A 23,844-nucleotide genomic window follows, 5' to 3' on the forward strand; every position below is an offset into this window, starting at 1 on the left:
TATATTATTTTATTATAGCCTAGCCTACATACTTATTTTTCATTCTTGTTGTTTTTTGCATTCATTTGTCATAAGGGAAAGTAAAATAGGCAACACATAGCCTACATGTTAATAGTGTTTATCATGTAGGCTAAATGCTGTATTTTATTTACAGGTCTTTTACACTATTGCTGAATAGGCTAATATAAAAAAAATACAAATAATTATGACGCCTTTCTCTCTCAACATGATCCGGTGTGACTTGCACTCATGTGCATGCGACTTATTTTCTGGCAAATACGGTCAGTTAAAAAATGTTGCTGTATTATTACAAAATGCATAGAGTGGAGACCATTTGGGCAAAAAAACTAATAAACAAAAAAAAAAAAAACATATTGTGTTCATTACCCCCACCCACATTTGGGCTTAATCACTGTTATTATTAGGAAATGTATTTAGGTGTAGACAAAATCAGTTATGTTTATTTATAAATATGAACGTACCTCGCATTTCCCGGACACTAGCCGTTAGTCTACTTCTTTGGCCTATTTTTTTTAGCTGGCCAGTTCTCAAAATCTGTGTGGAAAAGCTGCGGAGCGAGGAGAGAACGCACAATGGCTTTGCTTTGGAAGTTTTTTTTATTTTTATTTTTTTTTTAAGTTTAGTTGCCAGAGAAAATAACACACCGTTTTGTTTAACATCAATTGATACTCAATATTAATTAAATAAATAAATATAATGTCAGAGAATGCACAAAGCGCATCCTTTTGAGATGTAAATTATAATACATTTTAATAAAACACACAAGGCCTACATCATAAAACTCAGAAGATTATGTATTTTAATATATTATATTATAATACAAATAAAAAGGCGTCATACTTCAGTCGAGTCCCAAAATACACGTAGGCCTATAGGCTAAATCAGCGTCTTCACAGCAAGGGAAATGTTTGGAGTGGGACTGTGTGTGGCACAGCTTGCCCTTTATATTGTACAACAGACCAATTAAATTATGCAGAATAACTTTTTATATGTTTGGTTGACTGTGTTTCATTTTGATAATGAACAGTCTGCGATATGAAGCAACGCCAGAACTGATACTATGTTGTGTGAGAGCGCGATGCGCGAGCGCCATCTCTTGGATTTGTTCCACTGCTGGGAAATAACTTAATACTCTGTTATTTAGTCATACAGATAATATGACATCATCCGAAACAGTAAAATGTATATTTTTATTTGTGTACATTCAAAATGACTACAAAATATCATGCCATTGAAAAATAAATAAAACAACATGATGCGCGTCTCGGTCTCTTTAGATCTTTCTGGCGCTCACCAAAAATGAACCAAAATACAGAGAATAGCCTTCTTGGCGCGCCTACTTTTGAAAGTCAACATTTAGATTATTTAACATTAAATGCATGATATAGCCTATGCCTGAGTCACTTTGGAATAAATCAGAGCGTGTTTCATGATAAAACGTGACTTAGCCTATACAGTCGAGAAAATAGGCAAATTCAGACCAACTGCTGGTCTACACAGAGAGAAAGCCCTGTCTAAGCTCTTCTGATGTGCCGAGCCATTCGTTAGTCTAGTTGTTTGATGAGAAAATTAAATGTAGCCTATAGTTGCAATACACGCGTTTTGTAAGCTCCGTGCAACTGCTGCAGCGGACTATTATTACTAGAATATTAGAAGAAATCTAATACTCAAGCTGTTTACTCATTTTTCTACTCTTAATATTAAATAAAAAAACGACTGAACGAAAGATACACGGATTCTCTTGAACCACCACCGCGTTTGCGGCAGAAAACTACTGCAGTGCAGCCAAAATGCTCTGTTCGACTTATCTGAGATCCTTTACTCTTCCCTGTGGATGACCTGTGACCTACTTTCTGTAAGATCTGAATTTTTGAACTTGAATTTTTGAACTTGAATTTTAGAACTTGAATTTTTGAACTTGAATTTTTGAACTTGAATTTTAGAAAACTGAATTTGAAGTTCCGAATTTCTTCATCTTGAAAACTTGAATCTGTATTTTTTTAAACTGAATATTTGCACTATACGAATTCAGAACAAAAAAACTAGCTGTTTGAAAATACATGTCTATAAAATTCAGCCATAAAAACATTTCAATTTGTTAAATTTCAAACGTTCAATATTCGTTTAAAAAAAATCAAATTCAGAACTATTTAAACTACCACCTAAAATTCAATTTAGTTAGATTACACTTGCAAATAATTCAAATTTACACAATTCAAATTCAAATCATTTTGTCATATTATAAGCTCCATAGTTCAGGAGGAACTGTAAAATGTGACTGCTGTTTGTTTGTGAGCTCGGTGACTGACGTCTGTCTAACTCTGCATAGCATGAAACGCGCTGATGACGTGTGATGTCTGCGCGAATACATACGTTGATAGGCAGGTAGGACATTGTATCATTGCACTCATACCGAATGCTATGATTGGATGAACATTTTATGGTCCTACGCCTTCCATAGACGATATATATTAGTATAAATACATTTAGACCACTTAAAGGGATACTTCAGGATTTAGCATTAAGCTTTGTATTAGTAGAAAACCTGTAGTATTTTCGAATTACCGTGCTTTCCACCCTCATATCCCCCTGAGAGGAGAGATTTATGTATTTTTTGTCTGGAAAAAATCCTCCGATGACGCAAAAATCGTCATTTTGCGTCATCGGAGGATTTTCTGGCCAGAGGCTAAAGACTACAGCCAGTAGTAGGGGCTGTTCCGCATGTTTTCAACCCGCCCATAGAGGGTGGGATCTCACTCACAGAATGTACACACAGTCAGCCGTCTTTCTTTGGAAGCTAAGCTAGCAGGGTCTTGTTCTGTGGAGAAAGCTGAATAGTAGGAGAAAGCTGAGTAAGTAGGGGTTACCATCCTCCTTTTTCCGGACTTGTCCGGCGGGCGAGATCGTTCAAAATGTCCGGGATTCAGCTTTTGCTTTCTGCAGTCGCCATTCATTGTTTACATGCACAAAAATTGTTTCAATCGAACTGAATTCATTCCGATTGGTGAATCTGAATGTAGTGTTTACATGAACGCTAAACAAGTGATCGGTTGATGTGCGTTTTAACATTGCTAAGAAAATTCCCGCACGCACCTCCGTGAGAGATGCGAGACCGGCACGTCTCAGTAATGACGCCACCGGCCTCGCGCCGTTCTCCCGCGGCCGTCAGCCTCGTCCTTCTCGCCACAGTAAACATAATGAATGGCGACTGTAGAACGCAAAAGCCGAATCCCGGACATTTTGGGCGATCCCGAAATCCCAGGCAGACTCGTCACGGAGACTCACTAGTAGCCTAACCTTGTTGTTTTCAACTGCGCTCTCTTACCGGTAGGCGTGGCCTCCTAGGGCAGCGAAGCAAGTGCATTCTGGGAGTTGTTGTCTTTCATCCACATAAGCCAAAAATACATTTTCTGGCTTTTCTCAGTCTAGAAAGCTCCAAATAAAAAAATTTCTTCACATTTCTTCTACATAAATGACCTATTTTAAATACACATTCATCTTTCCAGAGGTGAAGTATCCCTTTAAATTAGTGATTGCTATCAGGACGTGAAGAGACAAAAAAAAAAAAAAATCTGGAACAAATCGCTTACCCTGCCTTTAATACATGGTCTCTCATTGCTTATTTCTTTCTTAAAATTGTTTCTCATGAAGTCACACAGGTGTTAATGTTGCTGAACTCTTCCACACAGCTGTTTGGAGGGTGGATTTTTCATCTTCCTGTGCTGTTTCCTTACAGACTTCAAGGCACGTCATCTTATGCACATGTGGTTGTTTCAGTCACCCCATTTGACATAGACATATAGATTTACTACATGCCTTCTAGGCATTCTCTTATTATTAGGTTACTGGGGTAGTATATTGATAGTTAGATAGCACAACCATATCAAATCAAATCAAATCAATAGGTGGTTGGAGTTTTGTCTTTGCAATCTTAATGCAATTTACAGACACGATTTCTCTTGCGCTGCTTTATTTACTTCACATAATGAAAAAGTAAGTTGATAATTAAAAAAAAAATAACATTGAGTACAGATGTTTTTGATAGTCTGGTGTGTATTTGTTTGTCTAAATTAGTATATGCAAAAAGTGCATCGGATCAACTTTTTTTTTCTTTGCACATGGCCGTAGTATTTAGCTGACATTCGAAATCATGGTAAATTCCCAACCAGGCTTAGAGTTAAAGGAGAACTCTGTAACTCTAGCGAACTCTAGTCACTTCTTCGCTGATTTTCCCTTTTGTTGTCGCATGTTTTCCCCACGAGCTCCCCCTACAGCTGTGGGGGGGCGTATATTTCACAACACAGTCGTAAAAAACTCACTTGCGGCGGCCTCCTCCCCCTCTCTACCGCTGCTCATGTGCGTTTGTTTTGATCGGAGCAAGCCAACTGTATCGCGTGGAGCTATGTCTACCGAGGTGAGTAATCTGGTAATACATCATACATGCGTGTGTGTTTATGTCGAATTGCCGTAAAGCAATTTGTGTTTCGCGCTCGTTCTCGTTCTAGTTCTCGCTTCTCACGAGACTTCCAATTTCACTTTGCCGGGACGGCAGTGCGCAAGTTGCAAGGTTGGTTTTCCGCCTGGGAACGCTGGGGGGAGCGGGGAAAGTCACCAATATCACCAGAACAGGTTGTTTAACCATCCAAATGATTTCTAGACAGTTTTATTAAGTTAAAAAAGTTACCAAGTTCTCCTTTAAGACCACATTCAGATTAAACAGTGCTGTATTTGTAACTTCCTTCTGATGAACATGTAACCAAAGAAGTACAGGAAACCTTTAAATAGTTCAACCTTTAAATGGTTAAATATCTTGAAGACTTTTAGTTGTCAGATTTCTCATTCTTTGTTATCATTAATGTGAAAGTCATTAACACTATGAAATAACATAAATGGAAGGAGAAATAGGAAATATATTGTGACTAAAATGTCTTATATTCTAGATGCCACAAAGTAGCTACCAGTTTTGTCTAGAATATAGCTCAGTACAATCTTGGCATGGTGCATCATGGGTTGCTTTTTAACAGGATAGAAACAGTCCATATGTCTGCTGGGAAATTGTTTTCATTGACTATCTTGTCTAACTTGTCCAAAAAAAAATAATTGAAAAACTCCTTGCAAACCTTAAACCTTTGATACCATGACCATGTATGTCTGGGTCTCGTTCCGTACTGAAATGTTTGGAGCATTATATCCGCTCATGCGAGTGAACGTCAAAATAAAAGACCTCCGTTACCATAACACAAATGAATCTCAAGATCAGAAAATTAAATACCATACAAAAATAAACAATAAATAAATCGTTTAAGGACTATATTATTTTCATATTTTCAAAGCAGACAATATAACAAAGTCATTAACAGGTATGCACAATTTCCATGTTGTTTCAAAGCTAGTTTCAAGCATTTAAACTAATTCTGTCCAATTTGTGACTGTTTTTACATAGATATAATGTAAAACTAAAGATAGTCTTGCCTTCTGCACATTCTCACTTAGTTTCATAATTTGATTTGTTCACACAGAACATGTTTTTCCATTCCAATGTGCTACTTTTCCATTGTTTTTCTACACTTCTTGCATCTTTTGCAGCATCTTGCGCATGACATGGCGTCTAAAAACGTAGCACTCAAGTTAAAATCAGTTCAACTTTTAAAAAAACCTGTCTCGAGACCTTGCATTTTTTCCCCATTCCACTGCCCGCGTCTCACGTTTTTCAAAGCAAAAACGCATTCTGTTTGAACGAGGCCTATGAAAGCACAGTCTATTGAGATGCAGAATGAAAAGCTCACCTCTGCTGTGCCGCTTTATGTAGGAATTGAAATTCAGCTGCGGCCTGCCTGTAAAACTGCAAAAGCTATGACTTGCATCTGGCATCTTCGCTTTATACTGTAAAGGTGACTTTTTTTTTAATGCACTTCAAAGATGTTATTCGTAATGCAGGTTGTATAAGTAATAAGGTACTGAATCCATGGTTTTATTTATACCTTGTGGAACCTATACGAGGGAAACATAGATTTAGCTAAATTTGTTACTCAGGGATTTCTGCTGTTCCATTTCCACAGTGACAGAATGCCATCTGTGAAAGAGTTAAAATGCTTAAACTTTATGCATTTTAAAATGGATGAAGCGAGAATGAAAGTAGATGACAAAAACATCTTATCACACGTGCGAACAAAAATAGCTTTCTAAAGGAAGCAGGGTTGGTTTTCAACAGGTGTTCTGAAGCGTGAGTCAAAGACCCAAATGGTGTGCTATCACCTAGATCTGTCTATTTGTACGTATTGTGCTTATGTGTATGCATGCATGCATGTGTGTAACCATGTGTCAATCTGTATATGTCTCTGTGTGTGTGCATGATTGTAAATGTGAGAAAACAGGCCCACATCAGAGCAGTTTGGCATTGCAAGACCACTTCCTCTCCCGATAGTGCAGCGTCTCTCTAATAGCATCACTTTTCATAGGTAGACTATAATAGGAATCAGATATGCCTTTCAGTTAGAGCAGTGGGTTTAATATTCACCCTATTATTTAATTATTTAACTTATTTCTTAAATACTTTTACTGACTTAAAATGTGTCATATCACATATTTGTTATTTCATATTTTCCCAGAAAATCACATATAAATTCTAATATATTACTATAAAATATAAGCAGCCGACCTTTACAGTTTGTGTCACATTTTAAATTGTTTTGTGATGGAATGCAAGGTTTACAAAGATGTTGTTGTAATTGAAGGATGAAGATTATATAGGATGAAGTATCACTATATATTATAACTGGTTTTTGTGCCTTTTGTAAACATCCCTTATCACATGTGAAATGAGCAACAGCACTTTTACTTGAACGGCAGATTTATTGTTGAGTATTAAATAGTTTTAACTTAAACTATAGTTTTAATAACTTTGTAAACCTTGCATTATATCACAAAATAATTTAAAATATGATTTATAAACTGTGTAGGTTAGACTGAAATGATCAGCGATCGTGTTAAGAGTAAAATAAAAGAATGTGCATATGTTTAAATGTTGTCATCTGACATCATTTAAAGTTGCACAACAAGCTGTTTGGCCGACTTTGTTTTTAATAAATGTCCTTTTTTTGATGGAGAGGAAGTTCTGAAAGTTACAGTTTGTTTTCGTAATGTGTAATACATTGAACTCACTTGTCTCAAAAGACCAGGGAAACATGTTTAAAAACACAATGACTACAGATAAACTAAAATCTGTATACTGTAAGTAGACCAACAACCGTCACACAATGTTTATCTTCAACTTGCAATTCAAAAACACACTTTTGTCTTTCCAGGTCATCGACACACTGTCAAAACTCTCTTATACGCCTATTGCACAACAGGGAGGGATCAGGTGGGTTTGCATTTGCAAAATGAATCAGTTGGACACATTAAAGATCTTATTCTCTGAGCTAAAATAAGGGTTCTGCACCGATTTCACAGGTCATTCCCCACAGAGGAAAGCAGTGAAAATGAAGACATATACATCCATTTGGCAGATCTCCTTGAGTAAGCATGAAGCTCTCTTAACCTAATTGGGCAGTTGTTATGATTGGAAGCAATGAGATACTAATTTTCCGAAACTCATTAGCACTTGCGGTTTTAGTCTCCCACGTACATGTAGCCTACGTGTTTTGTTTCTGATCAACTCTAGAATTGAACAATTTCAGTAATGTATGAGATCTATAAACTATGCAAGCGTTGCGTGGGAGGAATGTGAATGGCTGATTAATAGTAAGTGTGAAAACAGGAAGTTACACAGGAATTGTCTGTAGACACAAAGCCATACTTACCTCAGTTCACTGATCTATTGTATTTAAAAACCAGTGTCCACGAAGTCTGTGGTTTGACTGTTAACTGTTGTGTAATTATATTCATATTTTAAAGCAGTTCTGAAGTCCTAATCTTGAATGTGTTCGTGTAAACAGCGAGGAGCTGGAGGAAGATATTTACGACCCTGTGTACGGAGATGTTGATGGAGGAGAGGTGTATGAGGATCTGATGAGGACAGAGGCTGCTGTGTCTCAGGCGGTACTCAAATGACTCAATACCAAACACACACACACATACACAAACTCTCCCAACGCATCAAAGTGTTGATTTCCTTTGTAAAACACCTACTCCTACCAGAAATATGGTTGCATTTTCATACGAATCTTTATGAGTACATTCACCGTAAACACAAAAAGCACCAGAAAAAAAACAAAAAAACATAACTTGTGTTTTTAAACTGGATGAGTTGGATTGAGATTTGAGACCCTATAAAACTTCATTAGGTTGTGTTTTTAAAGCTTTTTTTTTGGATAGCTTGCTGTAGTCTTCTCTCATGTTAGAGTTGTGTTGACAGAAACAGGCCGAGGTGGACATCAGAAGCTGCTGTCTTTTAGAGATCAAACAGACTGAAGCCAAATACACTGAGACTCTGGAGACCATCGAGAAGGTGAGATTCATATTCTCAGCGTGGAAAATTTCATCATTCCGCGCTTCACGTCTAGTGATGGACAGCTGTTGCCACACAATGAAGGATATAACTTTCCTACATGGAGCTTCCATTTTTTTGTGTTTCTTAACAGTATTTTATGATTCCACTGATAAAATTCATCTCAGCAACAGAAATTGACAAGGTTTTCATCAATATACCAGTGAGTAAAGCTGACCACCATGTTTCTATACTTTTTAAAGTAAACAATGTCTAACATTTACACCTTATATATACGTGTGTCTGTGTGTGTGTGTGTGTGTGTGTGTGTGTGTGTGTGTGTGTGTGTGTGTGTGTGTGTGTGTGTGTACTTTACAGGACCTGGTTAAAGTTCACAAAATCCTAATGGCCGAGATTCAAGACTCTGTTCAAAATAAAAACGCAGAAAACCTCCACCAGATCTTCATTACTTACAAAGAAAAGTATAAAACCACATTCAAGCACATATTAATAAGTATCTTAATCATATTTTTCTGTAAAAACATCTAAACATCCATAAAACAAGTTACTTCAGAAGCAAAATTGCATAAGATAAGAAGACTTGTTTACAGAGAATACTTTTTGAATTTAAAAAAAAATCTTATCCCACTGTCCATTCATTCATTCATTCATTCATTCATTCATTCATTTTCACACAATTTTGTTTGGACAAAACTAAAAACTTTTTCTTATTTAGAAAAATAAACTGAATGATAATACATTTTCCAAAATATGATTATATTTGTTTTATTTAATTTACATGGCATTTATTAAAAATTCAAACAAAGCAATCATATTGAGGAAAAATGAATTAAATATGCTAGGGGTGACAGATTTTTGTGTAGAATCAAATTGTGTGTACATCTGCAGAGTTTCCATTGAATTTCTGCAGGCCTGGTTAATATTTAATATTTCTAGAATGATATTATTAAGCACTGCTGATGTGTGTGTTTTCTGCTAACATTTACCCTTTCTGCTTTAGGCTTCTGCTTTATGGAAAATACTGCAGTCATGTAGAATCAGCCATTTCTCTGTTAGACTTCATCTGTAAGGAGAAAGAGGGCGTTCGACTGAAACTAGAGGTGCAGAACTGTTTCATTTTCTGTCATATTTACAATATTTCATCTCTTTTTTTTTTTTTATTACGCAGTTTCTCAAACCCAAAGCGCTTAAAGATCTTCTGTGTTTTCGTATTTCATTTACTTTATGTTGCAGGAATGTTCGAAGAGAGCCAACAATGGGAAATTCACTTTGAGAGACTTGCTTGTAGTTCCCATGCAGCGTGTGCTGAAGTACCCACTACTGCTTCAGGTACAGTAACATGCACCAATACACCCACACTATTATCAATATATATTGTCTTCTTCCAACACTTTGAATTAACACTAGAGGAAAGCATATCACATTTTTGAGGATCTTAACTGCATACGGTACTGTGTTGGAATGAGCCTCTTAGATTGTCCTACTAAAATGTACCACATGGTGGCGCCGTCTGGCTGGTTTTCTCTTCATCTGTGACCACTTCACTATATGAACTTACAGAACTTGTCATCACTGCGGCTGGAAAGTTTTACTCTCCTGTTTTGTGCAGGGAAGACATTTCTGATAGTACAGGTTGCACAAATCAACACAAGAGGTCATTATATTAAAGTCAGCGTGAAACTGCAATCACAAAAAGTTTTACATTTAGACATTTTACATATTTCTGAGCATTAGGGATATCCCAAAAAATGTGGGTTGGGACTTTTTTACAATCTATGGATGGGACTTTTTGATTTTATCACTGGGAAAATTTTATTTTGAAAAGTGATCTGTATATGACAGATGTAGGAGGAGAGGGAAAGTTGTCTTAATAATCACATGCAATGTATTAGAAAACATATTAGAAGAATAAATAGGGCCAGTTTTGAAGTGAATATATGAGTGGCTTTGAACTACTTTTCCTAAAGTGACCACCGGAGGTGTTATGACCAAACCAAAAGTAATTCATTTATTTATTTATAAGAAAATTTCTGTAAATGTGCTAGTATTAGCCAATAGGCTAATTTCTAATTGTGGTCCTTTGTCAAGATGGACATAGTCTATTTTTTCAGATGTTTTACTGTTAAGTTATTAAATACCATGTTTCTCAAAGGGTTAGTTCACCCAAAAATGAAATTTCTGTCATTAATTACTCACCCTCATGTCATACAGCTTTCCTGTAGCTCAGTGGTAAGAGCATTGCGTTAACAACGTGGGTTCGATCCCAGGGGATTGCACATACCTATGTATAAAAAATGTATAGGATAACGCAATGTAAGTCGCTTTGGATAAAAGCGTCTGCCAAATGCATAAATGTAAATGTAAATGTAAATTCCAAACCGTAAGACCTTCGTTCATCTTCAGAACACAAATGATAATTTTAATGAAATCTAGAGATTAAAAATATCTCAAATTTGGTAAATGGAAGCTCAAACATGCAGGTTTGAAATTCGAGAACCAATGAGGTTCATTCTTGCATGTCAAGCAATTACTGTTGAGCTTTCATTTACCATATTTAGTGCTCTGTGTATGTTTGCTGATCAGTGTTTAAATGTGAATACAAGCCTAAATGAAATCTGTCAAATAAATGGATCATGTCTCTTCAGAAGACTTGAATTAAACCACTCAATTCATATGGGTTTATTTTATGATCTCTTTATGAATGTTTTGAACCATGTTTTGAGTGAATAGACTTTCAGTGGAGGAACAGAAATATCTCTGGTTTCATTAAAAATATCTTTCATTTGTTTTTCAAAGATGAAGGTCTTGTAGGTTTGGAATGACATGAGTGAGTAACTGATGACAGAATTTTCATTTTTGAGTGAACCAACCCTTTAAGTAGGCATAACCTATAGGTAAATAATAGAATTATCACAGTTACCACACTAGTTCATGCTAAAGTTTTGTAAGCGAGAGGTCCTTCACCACAAGACAAAGATGACATGAGAACAGAAGTGTGTGGACAAGTGTTAGAAACGTGTGTCGCTACACACACACACACAAAAGCAGGGGCAGGTGACAGTGCATGCTACCCTGCGCTCAAACACATTGTGCCCACTTCCTCTGGAATGACTCAAACAAACTCTCTTTGTAATAGTGTAGCGTGTCTGACTTTTGTTTTTGTTGCGTTTTTGCAATTGTTTGTGGTCTGAGCCCCCCAAAGCACACAAAATCTGATTTTTACAAACCCGATTTGAACCGCATAAATATGTTGTTTCATATCTAATTAAAATCCGAGTTTGAAAAATAGTTGAACTCTAAATGTTCAGATCATATTTCATGTAATTTTTCATCATTTATGATGTGATGCAAATGTAACGTCATACTGGCATTCAGTGTGTAATAAATGGGACATGAGCAAACAAGAAAGGAGTTTCAGACACTGCATATTCACTATTGTGTAAGTATAGTAAATACAGTCTGACACTTAGGTTGTTTTCAATTCTCTTTTCGTCTTGCATCTCTTGCCATCGTGTTGATGCATAAGTCATTACAATGGGAACTGATATGGATATTGACTATTGTACGCTGTTTTAAAAAATTATTCAGAGTTCATCACTATGAACTCTGCAAAAGGACAGTGCAGATAAAAAATGAATAAATAATCGGTCTTACAAAGCTCATGGTGTCTGCAGAAGCACGGATCACCACTAGCAGTGAGTTTTGAGACCAAAATACAGATGAATGTCTGAAGAGACGAACACTGAAATCTCATTCATTTGTACTGTAGGTAATTGGGTCTCCATCAGCTCCTGCTCTGCATTATACCTCCAATACTTTTAGGAATATACACACACCTGAGTCTAGTTGCACGTGCACACACACACACACACACACACACACACACACATGCTTGAGCTTCCATCAAAGTCACAGCAGTGGCTAGGGTCAGAATGTAAATCTGGAAAGAGTGCTGAACTTTCTACTCACCTTGTTTACTTGCTGCGATTGGGCTGTTTGTCTCTCTCCAGCAGAATTCGATTCCACTATGAAAACAAATGCATGTTTCTGATGAGCTGCACAGATTTCATACTTGGAACAACACCATTTCTCTCCCAGCGTGTTTGTGTGCTCGTGAGTCTGTTTGCATACAAATCCAAAGGCCAGATTTGTTTATCAAGTTAATTAGTTATGTTATAGCGTGGATCTCAAAAGGTTCTGTTGATGCTTTTCTCCATACTGTGGAATAAATCTGGTTCAAATCAAAATGCCCATCACCCCATCAAAACTGACCTGGTGCGCTCATTAGAAACTTGGCACTGGGTCTTTCAGAACAAGTCCTCAATGAAGTGGTCTAGTCCAGAGTTTTGATGATGATAATAATGATGATGTGACCACATTCTGTGACACAGAACAGGGCCTGAACATAATTCTGACTCAGTTTCAATGACATACAAGGGTCTCCAAGATAAAGAAACACATGCACTGGAGTAGAAATATTCTCTTTGCTTTCAGATGGTTTCATCTTTGTAGGCCTCACCACATGATTTGATTTGACTGACAAAAGGTTTTCAAATATTAATAATCAGTGAAGAACATTTGTACAGAGGCCCACAATTGATGTGGGGGGAAAAAACAAGATAGAGTGGCCACACTTTAACTAAATTATAACGAGGGGGGAAAATTAGTAGAACATGGCCACAATTTAACTAAAATGATGAAACACATTAATAAAATGAAATAAAAATGTATAAGTTGTCTTATTTTCCGAGCCTGGTAATACCAAACTCTGCTACTTCGCTTTGCTTCGTAGACAGAGTCTGGCATGGCATAATTGAAAAGCGTTTTCTTTCTCGCGGGGGGGGTGGGGGGCGCTTGTCTGAAGTTTAAAATCATTGGTTACCCGTAAGCCAATCACATAACGTTTGGTTATGGCGTGTGTTATGCGCATGCTCAGCCGCATCTAACTTCCACTGTAAACACATGTATGATGCGAAAACAAAACCATCGAGCGAAATACCGGAGTGAACATGGCTGTGAACGTCTTTTGCAGATTATGTGAAGTAAATCTACGCATCCACGGTACAATCAGCGTCTACGTCACGGCTCTCAGCCCGCCCTCTGTTCGTTGATTGGCCGGCTGTTTTCAGGCCGGAGGAAATCAGACAGTACAGAAGCGAAATGAAATTGAGCGGAAGTACGAAGTCTGACGTAGTCAGGCTATTATTTTCCCCCCGCATGACCAAAAAATAAATCAAAAATATTATGCCAAACTGATTCTCTCTTTTCAAGGATTGCACTGTTTTAATTAGGCTTTTTTTATTTTTTCATTGTGGTATCTGGACAATATCATCGTGATTTTTTTTACTTTATTGTTTACATTTAATTCTAGAAATTAAAATCATGATCTTCTAAGAAGAGATGTATTTAAACAATTGACTTTTTTTCTTTCACTTTTCATATAGGAATTGGTCAAATATACTAATGACACCACAGAAAAGAGCAACCTACGAGTAGCCCTTGATGCCATGAGAGTAAGTATCGATTTCTTATGGAATCTACAGCAAAAACGTACAGAAAGTACAGATTAGCAATTTGTTGTCATAATTAAATGCTTAAAGGTGCAGTAAGCGATTTCTGAGAAACACAACCCAAACAACCCCTCCCTTTATTGCTCCGCCCCCAAAAATGCACGAACACGCAATGCAAAAGTGGATGTCTCTTAAAGAAGAACAAAAAATTAACATACAGTACAGAAGTACACACATATAAGGAAGAGTTGATTGTTAGTCGCCAGCAGCACACCAGCTCCAGACAAACAATGACACTCAAAACTGTCCTTTTACTATAGCTAACATTACAACAACTGCATATCTTGGTTCTGTGAAACATAGCAAAACCAATGTTTCTCACGAATGGAGCAGAAACAACGCAACCTCGGCATCAGATTTCAGTCTTTCCTGATTCTGTCTCTCCTGCGCTGGAAAGCTTTTCTAATATTAATGCGGGTCCTAAAGCTCTTGCCTGATCTTAACCCTTCTTTTTTCAGTTATATTCCTCTGACCTTTTCTCTTTTGTAATCTCTCCCATCTCTCTTTCTACAGTCTTTCTTCAAATTTCTGCCATAGGCTTTAGTTTTGTCACTGTCATGAACCACTGTCATGCTACTTACTAGCAGGTTGCCAGTGGTATGTACTTTAGGTAGTACTGTGCAGTTTCGTCAATGTTCAGAAGTACACTAGCATATAGATGGCCTCAAAGCTAACACACATGTACTAGAGGTTGAACGACTTAAGATTTTTTGAAGTCGACATTTATGTGATTAAAGTCGAGTCGACTAGTCGCTGATGATGCCATTAATAAACAAATAAGCCTGAACCTCGAGCTGAGACTCGAACGCGGGTCGCCTCGTGCACAGCTATGGTATATATGACACAGCCTACGAGGCTATTGCTTCTACATAACAGCTTATTTTTTATCAGTTCTTTTGTCTTTGGGTCGTTATATTTCTCACAGATTTCTGCTCGTTCTAAATCAGATACAGATAAAGTAGCACAGTAAAGATTAGCTACATTTATATTAATGCAGCATTAGTGAAAGAGCGATAAGCGATTTAAACTATTTCTGCGCTACTGAATGTTTCTGTGTGCATCACGATCTGCACGTGATGTGTGAGCTACAGTGTGTGTGCGTTACAATGCAACAGCGCTTTTGTTTAGAACGGCAGTTAACTTATGTGTACAATAAGCTATATAAAACGTGCGTTCACCTGATCAATTTTGAACATCCAGATGGTATAATCAAACATATCTTGTGGAGGGCTCTCTGTTTTTAACTGTTGGAAACTGAGCGTAAAAGTGGACTTCAAAGATTTCTTATCCTGTTGCGCCCTCTGTAGGCCATGATCTGCGACTAGTCGACGTCAGGCTTATATGGCAGATAATTAAATTCGACTAGTCGACTTGTCTGTGCGGCTCCTAACATAGACTAATGCTGTGTGTCCACCAAAGCTTTTTTTTTTTTCAGTTGAGACGCTTTGCTTGCTATGATACGGAATATCTGCGGAAGTGTTACTAGTATCTAATTTTTTAGATTGTTTGTTTCTGTATAAAAAATATCGATTAAATGTAAAGTATTTGCTCTGGTTCTTGTTTAAAATTATTTTGTTCCGTTATTATGCTTGTTGTTGTCATCTGTTGATGGTTGGTTGGTGTGGTATTTGTCCCGCCCCTTCTCCACTGTGATTGGACGGCTGACAGTGATGAGTGCTGCGTTTTACCCAAAGTTGAACATTCTTCAACTCTCAAGCTCCCATTGAGAACAATTGGAAAAATATGCCAGCCACGTGAAAAAACGCTTTGGCCTAAAAGCCGCAAAACTCTCATGTTAATACGTCACACTAATACCAGCCTTGATTTCTATTTAGAATGTGACATCAGGTCATTCCTGCATGTTCTTGGTAATGTTTATCGATGAGATATTATGGGGTTCTATACGTGAAGTGATGTCAACGCCTCATATCTGTCTCACTGGCAGAGTAGGTGGAAAGCAGATTAATGGTTATGTGAGGATCAGTAATGGAACAGAGGCCTGCAATGATTTAATTTGTTGGAATTATCCTCTCAGTGTCGATTGGTTTAGCCAAATGGGAGCGGTGAGAGTTGCTCAGACAGGGACTGAACTCATCTACCTGCCTGCCTGGAAAATGGTGTGTTTAATTTAGACTCATAAGTGAGTGTTTGAGCAGAAGCTGCCTTTTAAAATGAAAATCAGCCGAGATCCACGTCATCCCAGTGGGGTCTTTTGAAAAACCTCTTTTGAAATCTGGAGATGTTTATTCTCGCTGATGAAATGAAATAATTTCCTGTGGAGAGATAAATACTGGCTATATTTTTCATTCATTTCATAATTATTTTATTACTAATTATACTGTATTATCAATGCAATTTCAGTGAACAGTTGGTTTAAAAATAAGCATCAATTTCATAATGTATTTTTCATAATGGTTTGTCTCTCTTTTGTTTTAATGACAGCAAATCTAATAATCATGTTCTCCAGCATGATTGGAGATTTGGAAAAAAAAGGATCTCAGAGAACGAGTAACATGATCAATGTCACAAATGTACTTTTTTTTTTACACTGATTAGTAACTTAGAAATAATGGAGAATCGAAACAGTTCGAAAATTTAGGCTCAGTAGTATTTTTTGAAAGAAATTAATACTTTTATTTAGCAAGGACACATTCAATTTATCAAAAGTGACAATAAACACATTTATAATGTTATTTTAAATAAATGCTGTTCTTTTTAACTTTCTATTCATTACAGAATCTTGAAAAAAATGTATCACAGTTTCCACAAAAATATCAACATTGATGAGTTAATAAGTTATAATAAGTCATAATGTTTCTTGAGCATCAAACTGGCATATTATAATGATTTCTGAAGGATCATGTGACACTAAAGATGATGATGCTGAAAATTCAGCTTTGACATCACAGGAACAAATTACATTTAAAAATATATTACATTTTAGAAAATGGTTATTTTATATTGTGATAATTTTTCACAATATTACTCCTTTTACTTTATTTTGTTAGATAAATGCAAATAAATAAAATCCTTGGTATTACAGACCCAGAACTTTTGAGCTGTAGTGTATATCATTTTACATTATTATCATTATTATTATTATAAAAGCTTAACACTTTATGCTCACAACATGTGTTTAATATAGGTTTAGAGTCAGGGTTTGGTTTAATGTTAGTTGCTTGTAATAAAGCATAGTTTACTGCTATTTCTGTAGTAAATACTGTTCATGTAACGTGTCACAAGGACAGATCAAAATAAAGAGTTACCAAAACTGTATTACCATTTTGCTTCTTCTGTTTATTTTCCTGTTTAATTAGTAAAAAAAAAAAAAATCCATATAATTGTGTGTATATATGATATGCATAAATCTAGGTCATTTTCTTTTCCTTCATTAAACAGGACTTAGCCCAGTATGTAAATGAGGTGAAAAGAGACGTTGAGACTCTGAGGGAGATTGATCAGTATCAGCGATCCATAGAGAATTTGGTAAGTTGTACATATTAAGCATGCCCTCTGCTTTTAAAAGCATAGTTTACTTACGTCATCGTTGTTTTCCTGTCTGTTCATGAACTTCCCTTCACAGAATCAGTGCTTACTTTCTTACGGAAGACCGAAGGGTGACGGTGAAGTCCGTTTGGTGTCAAATGTGGACAAACGCAGACAGGACAGGTGAGGCTTAAGGCAAAAACCTTTACTGCAGTCCACTCCTGTTTTTACTTTCATGCCATGTCATGACGTGTCGCCGATGCTGCAGACATATTTTTTTGTTCGACGTCGCTGTAATCGTCTGCAAGAGGCGTGGGGACAACTATGAGATGAAGGAAGTGATCGACCTCAATCATTTCAAGATCACAAATAACCCCACCACTGATAAGGACAGCAGAAAGGTCAGTGAGAAACATAGTAACAGGAGGTTTTAGGCTCAGAAAACTGCACCCAAACATCAAACAGTCATATTTTTCTCATGATCCCAACATCTGCTCATATTCATCATATTGTTCCACTCTGAAGTGTTTTATAGAGGTCGGACTAGAATAGAAATCACTTGAGCGTTCTTGTCTTCTTCACACATGGCTCAACATAACTCTCCCTTAGATCTCTTTTGATCTGTTAGTGTCATAGAATAGTCTTTGCTGATTTTTTTTTTTTCCTCTGTAAAAAGTGTTTATGTCCTCCAGGATACTGTAGGATATTCTAGCGATATCCAAACCATTTTAAGGACGGTGTGACTTACCAAAGTGCTTTTTTATGCAAATTAGCTGTGCTGTTGTAAGCTCTTTGAAACCGCATAAGTCAGTAACATTTTCAAATGCAGTACATAGGAAAAGTTGAGGTCTTTATCATTTCAGTTCGAGTACACGGTGTAAAAAAACTTTTTTAGATCAAATAAATAATGCTAAAAAACAAATGTTCAAACAACCTCCAGGAAGTACTGCTTCTCAGTGCAGTTTTCCAGCTACAATATGGTTTAATTATAATATATATATATATATATATATACACACACACTGTATGTAAATATATATATATATATATATATATATATATACACACTGTATGTAAATATATACTGTGTATATATGAGTTGTTTTCATGAAATGGCCATTTATGCGGTGTTGCCCTTTTTGTTGCTGTCTTTGCTGTCCATGTACATTTCTTATAGGAAGTATGAGATGAAGAACATAATACTGAAGTATTTAAAAACATGTTAATAAAGTAAACAACTTTCATAGAACTATTCAATCAAATTTTTTTATAACTCATCTGTTAACATGTATTAAGCCTTAAAGTTCTGCACAATTAAGGGAGTGGCCACTTGAGTGACAGGTGGATTGCCGCTGCTGTCTGTCAGCGTCTCGTCACCTCAGCTAATTTCACCTGCTGAACTTGGCATCTCTGCCATGTTTGTGCTTTTTTCGGGATTATTTTATACAATTTAATACACTCATTATACCTTTGCCCACGCGGTTGGATTCCGTTGTTGTCGAGTATCGAGAGAACAACCAGCGCTGTTTTTCCAGTTGTTTTCCTCTGTGAACATGCACTAATGGATGTCTGACAATTTCATTGCTTTTTGGAGTTTTCACATTTAAAAACGTCTGTAGATATAGAGGCTACACTCGTTCTGCTGTACCGTTGCTCTCACGGAACAGATAGATAGACTATGTTTATTTACGGTCAGATGAAATCCTGCAGGTGTCAGTGCTTTCTCCGTCCATGCAATAAATGCACATCCTTGAATGAGCGTGGATTTCTAGCGCATTAACGTGAACTTCTTAGGTAATATCTATGGTTTAATCCATTTGAGAGGCGGCCAAAATCAGAATTTAAAATGGATTGAACATTGAATAAAGCTCTTTACGAACTTGACGTGCGATGCCGCGCTGACTGACATGTAACGTTATGCGCATGAATCCCTGTCACACGCACAAGCTCACAGCAATATTGTAGCCTAAGTTACTGCATAATACATTTTTAACTAGCAGAATAATACAGCATCATGATACACATGGTCTCACTTTTTGTCTTTTAAAGGAACACTCCACCGTTTTTTGAAATAGGGCTTATTCACCTTCTTTCCCACATTTAGATAGGTGGGCAAATGCATTTTTGTCTCAGTGCATGCATTGTTTTAGTTTGACAGGGTCGGCGTGAGCTTAGCTTAGCATAATGAATGGAATCCTTTGTTGCCAGCTAGCATGTCCTGAATAAAAGTGATAATAAAAAAAAAACCCTACCTAATTACTTCTTGTGGCCTGCGTATTCACAACAAGTACAAATAGCGATGCAGATTAACACTAGGCGATTTCCTAGGCAGATATTGACTTATATATTAAGGACTATATTAGGGGGAAGCACAGGCGAAGCACTGCTACTTGGGCGTGATATCTCTGCGCCCAAGTAGCAGTGCTTCGCCTGTGCTTCCCCCTAATATAGTCCCAAGTCAAAATCTGCATAGGAAATCGCCTAGTGTTAATCTGCATCGCTATTTGTACTCGTTGTGAATACGCAGGCCACAAGAAGTAATTAGGTGGGGGTTTTTTTTTTTACATCACTTTTACTCAGGACATGCTAGCTGGCAACAAAGGATTCCATTCATTATGCTAAGCTAAGCTAGCGCCGACCCTGTCAAACTAAAACAATGCATGCACTGAGACAAAAATGCATTTGCCCACCTATCTAAATGTGGGAAAGAAGGTGAATAAGCCCTATTTCAAAAAACGGTGGAGTGTTCCTTTAACTATTATAGTATTTCGATGGGCAAAAACATGAACTTTAACTATTGGCTTTCAGGGGCGGAGCTACGGGTGGGCCTAGGCCTAGTAACAGCTTGCCCACCCAGTCAGATCCAGGGAAATATATATATATATAAAAAAATGTATTCTTCAATAATTATTGTAAATGTGATTTGTTTTTTCATGCATTAAAACATGCATCCTAATATTAATAAGAACATGCTAATTCATCTCTTCAGTTACGTCACACGCCAGCGCCCAGTAGTAATGTTCTTCTTCGCCGGATTTCAACTAGCAGCGCCCTTTTTATGTTATTACAAAAATGGCTAAACCGCTATCAGTGATACATTTAATGAAGAAAAACGCCTTGGAAATGGCTTTACATCATCAAGTCAGCTGTCACGTTAGCGCGAGGCCCTGTGCAGTCGCACACTTGGTACTGCCAGTAGCATATAGCATTAGCTCCTAAAGCCCCGTTCACACTGCCAGCGACACGCAGCGACAAAGCGACATGATCCCATTCATTTCAATGGAGCGCTGGCGACTTCCGGCGACACGAGCGACAGTGACCGTTGGCGACAGAATGTGGGCGTGTCAAGCGACACGAGACGCGTGACAAAAGTTCAGAAATTTCAACTTTATGCAAATGAGAAGCGATTTTCGCGAGCGACAACCAATAGGAAAGAAGACTTTCAGAGGAGCTCAGCTCACGTCACCGTCTCGAGTGCAGGCAAGACAGGAGTTCGAGGGCGATTTCACTGTTTTATATGATTTGACTGTAACCACATACATGGATATAATAAATGATGCATGGAAAATAAACTATCGACAGTCTCAGTGAGTTTAATTCACACATTTAGTTCGAGTGTTGTAATTATGATGCAAGTTTAGCACTGCTGCAGATCATTTTACAGTTTCCCCTGCATTATGTTGACTATTAGGGACAAGAAAATTGATTATTTGTCAAATTCGAATGACGTTTTAGTAATGTATGACAGTATGAGTTAATCTGTTGATTGATCGATCGTTAATCCAGTAGGCTAAATGATTTAATCCACTGAACACTGCTGTGGTAATATAAAAACACTCTCCCAACAGCATACTGTTTCTTTTGAGCCTAAATCCTAGTCAAATTAAAATGATATAGTTGTCACTTGTGATGGTATTTTATATAGATATGGCCAGACGTGCAGTCTACCAGTCACATTAGAGCGACAGCACTATGAACGCCCACAAGCGACTTCACAGTACAGAGACTAGCGACATGCAGCGACAAAATCGCTGGCAGTGTGAACGGGGCTTAAGCCTGAGCAAACTCGATCATGTATGGTTTAAGCAACCAGACACCTCAGCTCCACCCACATCCCGCCTCTTTGCCCATTTTCTGTTATACGGGAGTGACGGCCGGCTCCGCCCACTTTTGGCTTTAAAAAAATGCTCTTCAGAAACCTACAGGTGACGTCACGGCATATTTTTTTTTACAGTCTATGAACGTGACCTGCCAGAACTGACGCTACTCTTGATTTTTCTCACGCATTTAAATTTGTCAACTAGAAAACTATGCCTGTTTTTGTGAGTCAACTGTCATTCAACAGCCTAAAATTTAACAGCCAGACCTGTTCAAGCTGAAAAAAAGCACCAAATTATCAAGCTGTCCCTTAGACTGTAATGGTAAGTGTAACAGATCAGGCTAGAGAGCCCATCGCATACTGTTGCAGACAGATGTTACTGCTCTTTATGTGGGTTGATGGATGGTGATGTATCGCTGCTGCATTTCAAGTCACATTCTGCATGCTGAACCAACTGCTGTGGAAAGACTTGGTTGCTTTTGACAGTGTTCATTGTGCAGAATATTCCATGTCGTGTGAATCAGAAGTGGCCATATTAAATTGTGTATATATAGAGGTTTCAGAACTGTGTACTTAGATTTTTTTTTTCAGTCTGTGAAGGTAGACAGCTCAACCTCAGGTTACCTTTGGTTTTCTGATGTTCTTTTTGGGCTTAGCAATAGTCATACAGATGTAAAAATAATGCGGACGTGTCTTTAAACTTTTGATATTTTTTTCTCTTTTATGCCTTTCACCAAAAGGAAGGTTTCTTCTGAACAGATGGTCTGGTGAAATCTGTCTCAAGGAGACCTTGGCCAAGCAAAGCCCTGCTGGCTTTTCTGTTTGAAGTGCCTTTCTGCCCCTCCTCAGGACACATACACACACTTAATACACTGATGGATTTTATTCCTTCAACCACAAAACACACAGACATGGCCACATAAAAATCTTTAAGAATATAGTAAAACTTTATAATAACCTTAACATTAATAAACATTATCACATTTATGTAATGCTCAAATAATGTATACATTTACCTTAACACATTTACTTTTGGAGGAAAGAAAAGCTTGTAATGGTTATTGCAAAGGCTTTAATTATATATATATATTAGTGTTGTCACGATACTAGAATTTCTAACTTCGATACGATACCTTGAAAAATATCGATATTCGATACCATTTTCGATACCACGGAGAAAAAAACTGCCACAATATTACGTTTTTTTTTTTATTATTTAAAGCTAAATATAACAAGTCTAGAACATGACAATGAGGTATATTTTACATGAACAAAAATGTCCTGAAGTAGTGCACTTGTTCAAAAGCATTAATGCTGGTTAATACATTAACGTTATTTGATGAACAGATTTAAACGCAAACGTGTGTGCATTACACGCGAAAACAATACTATTAGTGCTTTTAACAATACAGATTGTGTCAAAGCACTTAACAGTATCAAATTGGAGGATAGAGTGTCAGTAATGTATAATAATAAGATAAAACATTACATTTTCAGTTAAAGGCATTGCATTATTGAATTTAAAGATGTCATTCAATAGCTCAGTTTAGTTTAATTAGTATCTGTGTAATCAAATTGATGATAAGATATGAAGGCAAATTGCAGAATTAAATACAAATTTTTGAATAAAGTTAAATAAGCACAAGTTAATTTACATTTGACCACAGTTAAAATATTTAACATTTACATTTACATTTACATTTAGTCATTTAGCAGACGCCCTTATCCAAAGCGACTTACAAATTAGGACTAAGTTCAGCGAGTCATCATAAAGAGGCAAAAGCAACAACAACGCAGGAAGTGCTCAAAATACGAAGTTCTGGTATTATTCAGAGTAGCATAAGCCTGATAAGTGATGTTTCAAAGGGAAAGGATTTTTTTTTATTTTTTTTATTTTATTTTTTTTATAAGGTTAAGTGCTCACGGAAGAGATTGGTTTTCAGCTGTTTTTTGAATGTTGTCAGGGATTCTGCATTCCGGATGAGGGTGGGGAGAGCGTTCCACCAGCATGGAACTGTAAATGAGAATGTTCTGGAAAGTGATTTTGTGGCTTTCTGTGATGGAACCACGAGACGTCGCTCGTTGACCGATCGTAGGTGTCTGGTAGGGATGTAGACTCGTAGGAGTGAGTGAAAGTAGGAGGGAGCTGAGCCTGTGATAGTTCTGTAAGCAAGCGTCAGTGCCTTGAACTTGATGCGAGCAGCTAGAGGTAGCCAGTG

General features: G+C 37.1%; 1 protein-coding gene and 1 long non-coding RNA gene across 4 annotated transcripts in view; one reads left to right on the forward strand and one right to left on the reverse strand.

Moving 5' to 3' along the window:
* The window catches only part of vav3b (vav 3 guanine nucleotide exchange factor b), a 72,207-nt gene that overhangs the window by 8,142 nt on the left and 40,221 nt on the right, over nucleotides 1-23,844 (forward strand). For 2 of the 3 annotated variants that reach the window (XM_082172836.1, XM_082172838.1), the window contains exons 3-14: nucleotides 7,326-7,384; nucleotides 7,474-7,539; nucleotides 7,959-8,061; nucleotides 8,378-8,470; nucleotides 8,604-8,672; nucleotides 8,828-8,931; nucleotides 9,471-9,570; nucleotides 9,704-9,799; nucleotides 13,915-13,983; nucleotides 17,440-17,526; nucleotides 17,624-17,709; nucleotides 17,795-17,927. In XM_082172836.1, coding sequence (XP_082028962.1) covers nucleotides 7,326-7,384; nucleotides 7,474-7,539; nucleotides 7,959-8,061; nucleotides 8,378-8,470; nucleotides 8,604-8,672; nucleotides 8,828-8,931; nucleotides 9,471-9,570; nucleotides 9,704-9,799; nucleotides 13,915-13,983; nucleotides 17,440-17,526; nucleotides 17,624-17,709; nucleotides 17,795-17,927 — 1,065 coding nt within the window. The remainder of the gene's footprint in view (nucleotides 1-7,325; nucleotides 7,385-7,473; nucleotides 7,540-7,958; nucleotides 8,062-8,377; nucleotides 8,471-8,603; nucleotides 8,673-8,827; nucleotides 8,932-9,470; nucleotides 9,571-9,703; nucleotides 9,800-13,914; nucleotides 13,984-17,439; nucleotides 17,527-17,623; nucleotides 17,710-17,794; nucleotides 17,928-23,844) is intronic. The other variant, XM_082172837.1, reaches the window with a different exon arrangement.
* On the reverse strand, nucleotides 20,421-22,359 carry LOC309500996. The gene is made up of 2 exons (XR_014206753.1): nucleotides 21,593-22,359; nucleotides 20,421-20,715 (listed from the first exon to the last, which is right to left on the reverse strand). It is a non-coding gene; the product is annotated as an uncharacterized lncRNA (long non-coding RNA).

The sequence above is a fragment of the Leuciscus leuciscus genome, assembly GCF_965113295.1.
Source record: "Leuciscus leuciscus genome assembly, chromosome: 6".
Lineage (NCBI taxonomy): Eukaryota > Metazoa > Chordata > Actinopteri > Cypriniformes > Leuciscidae > Leuciscus > Leuciscus leuciscus.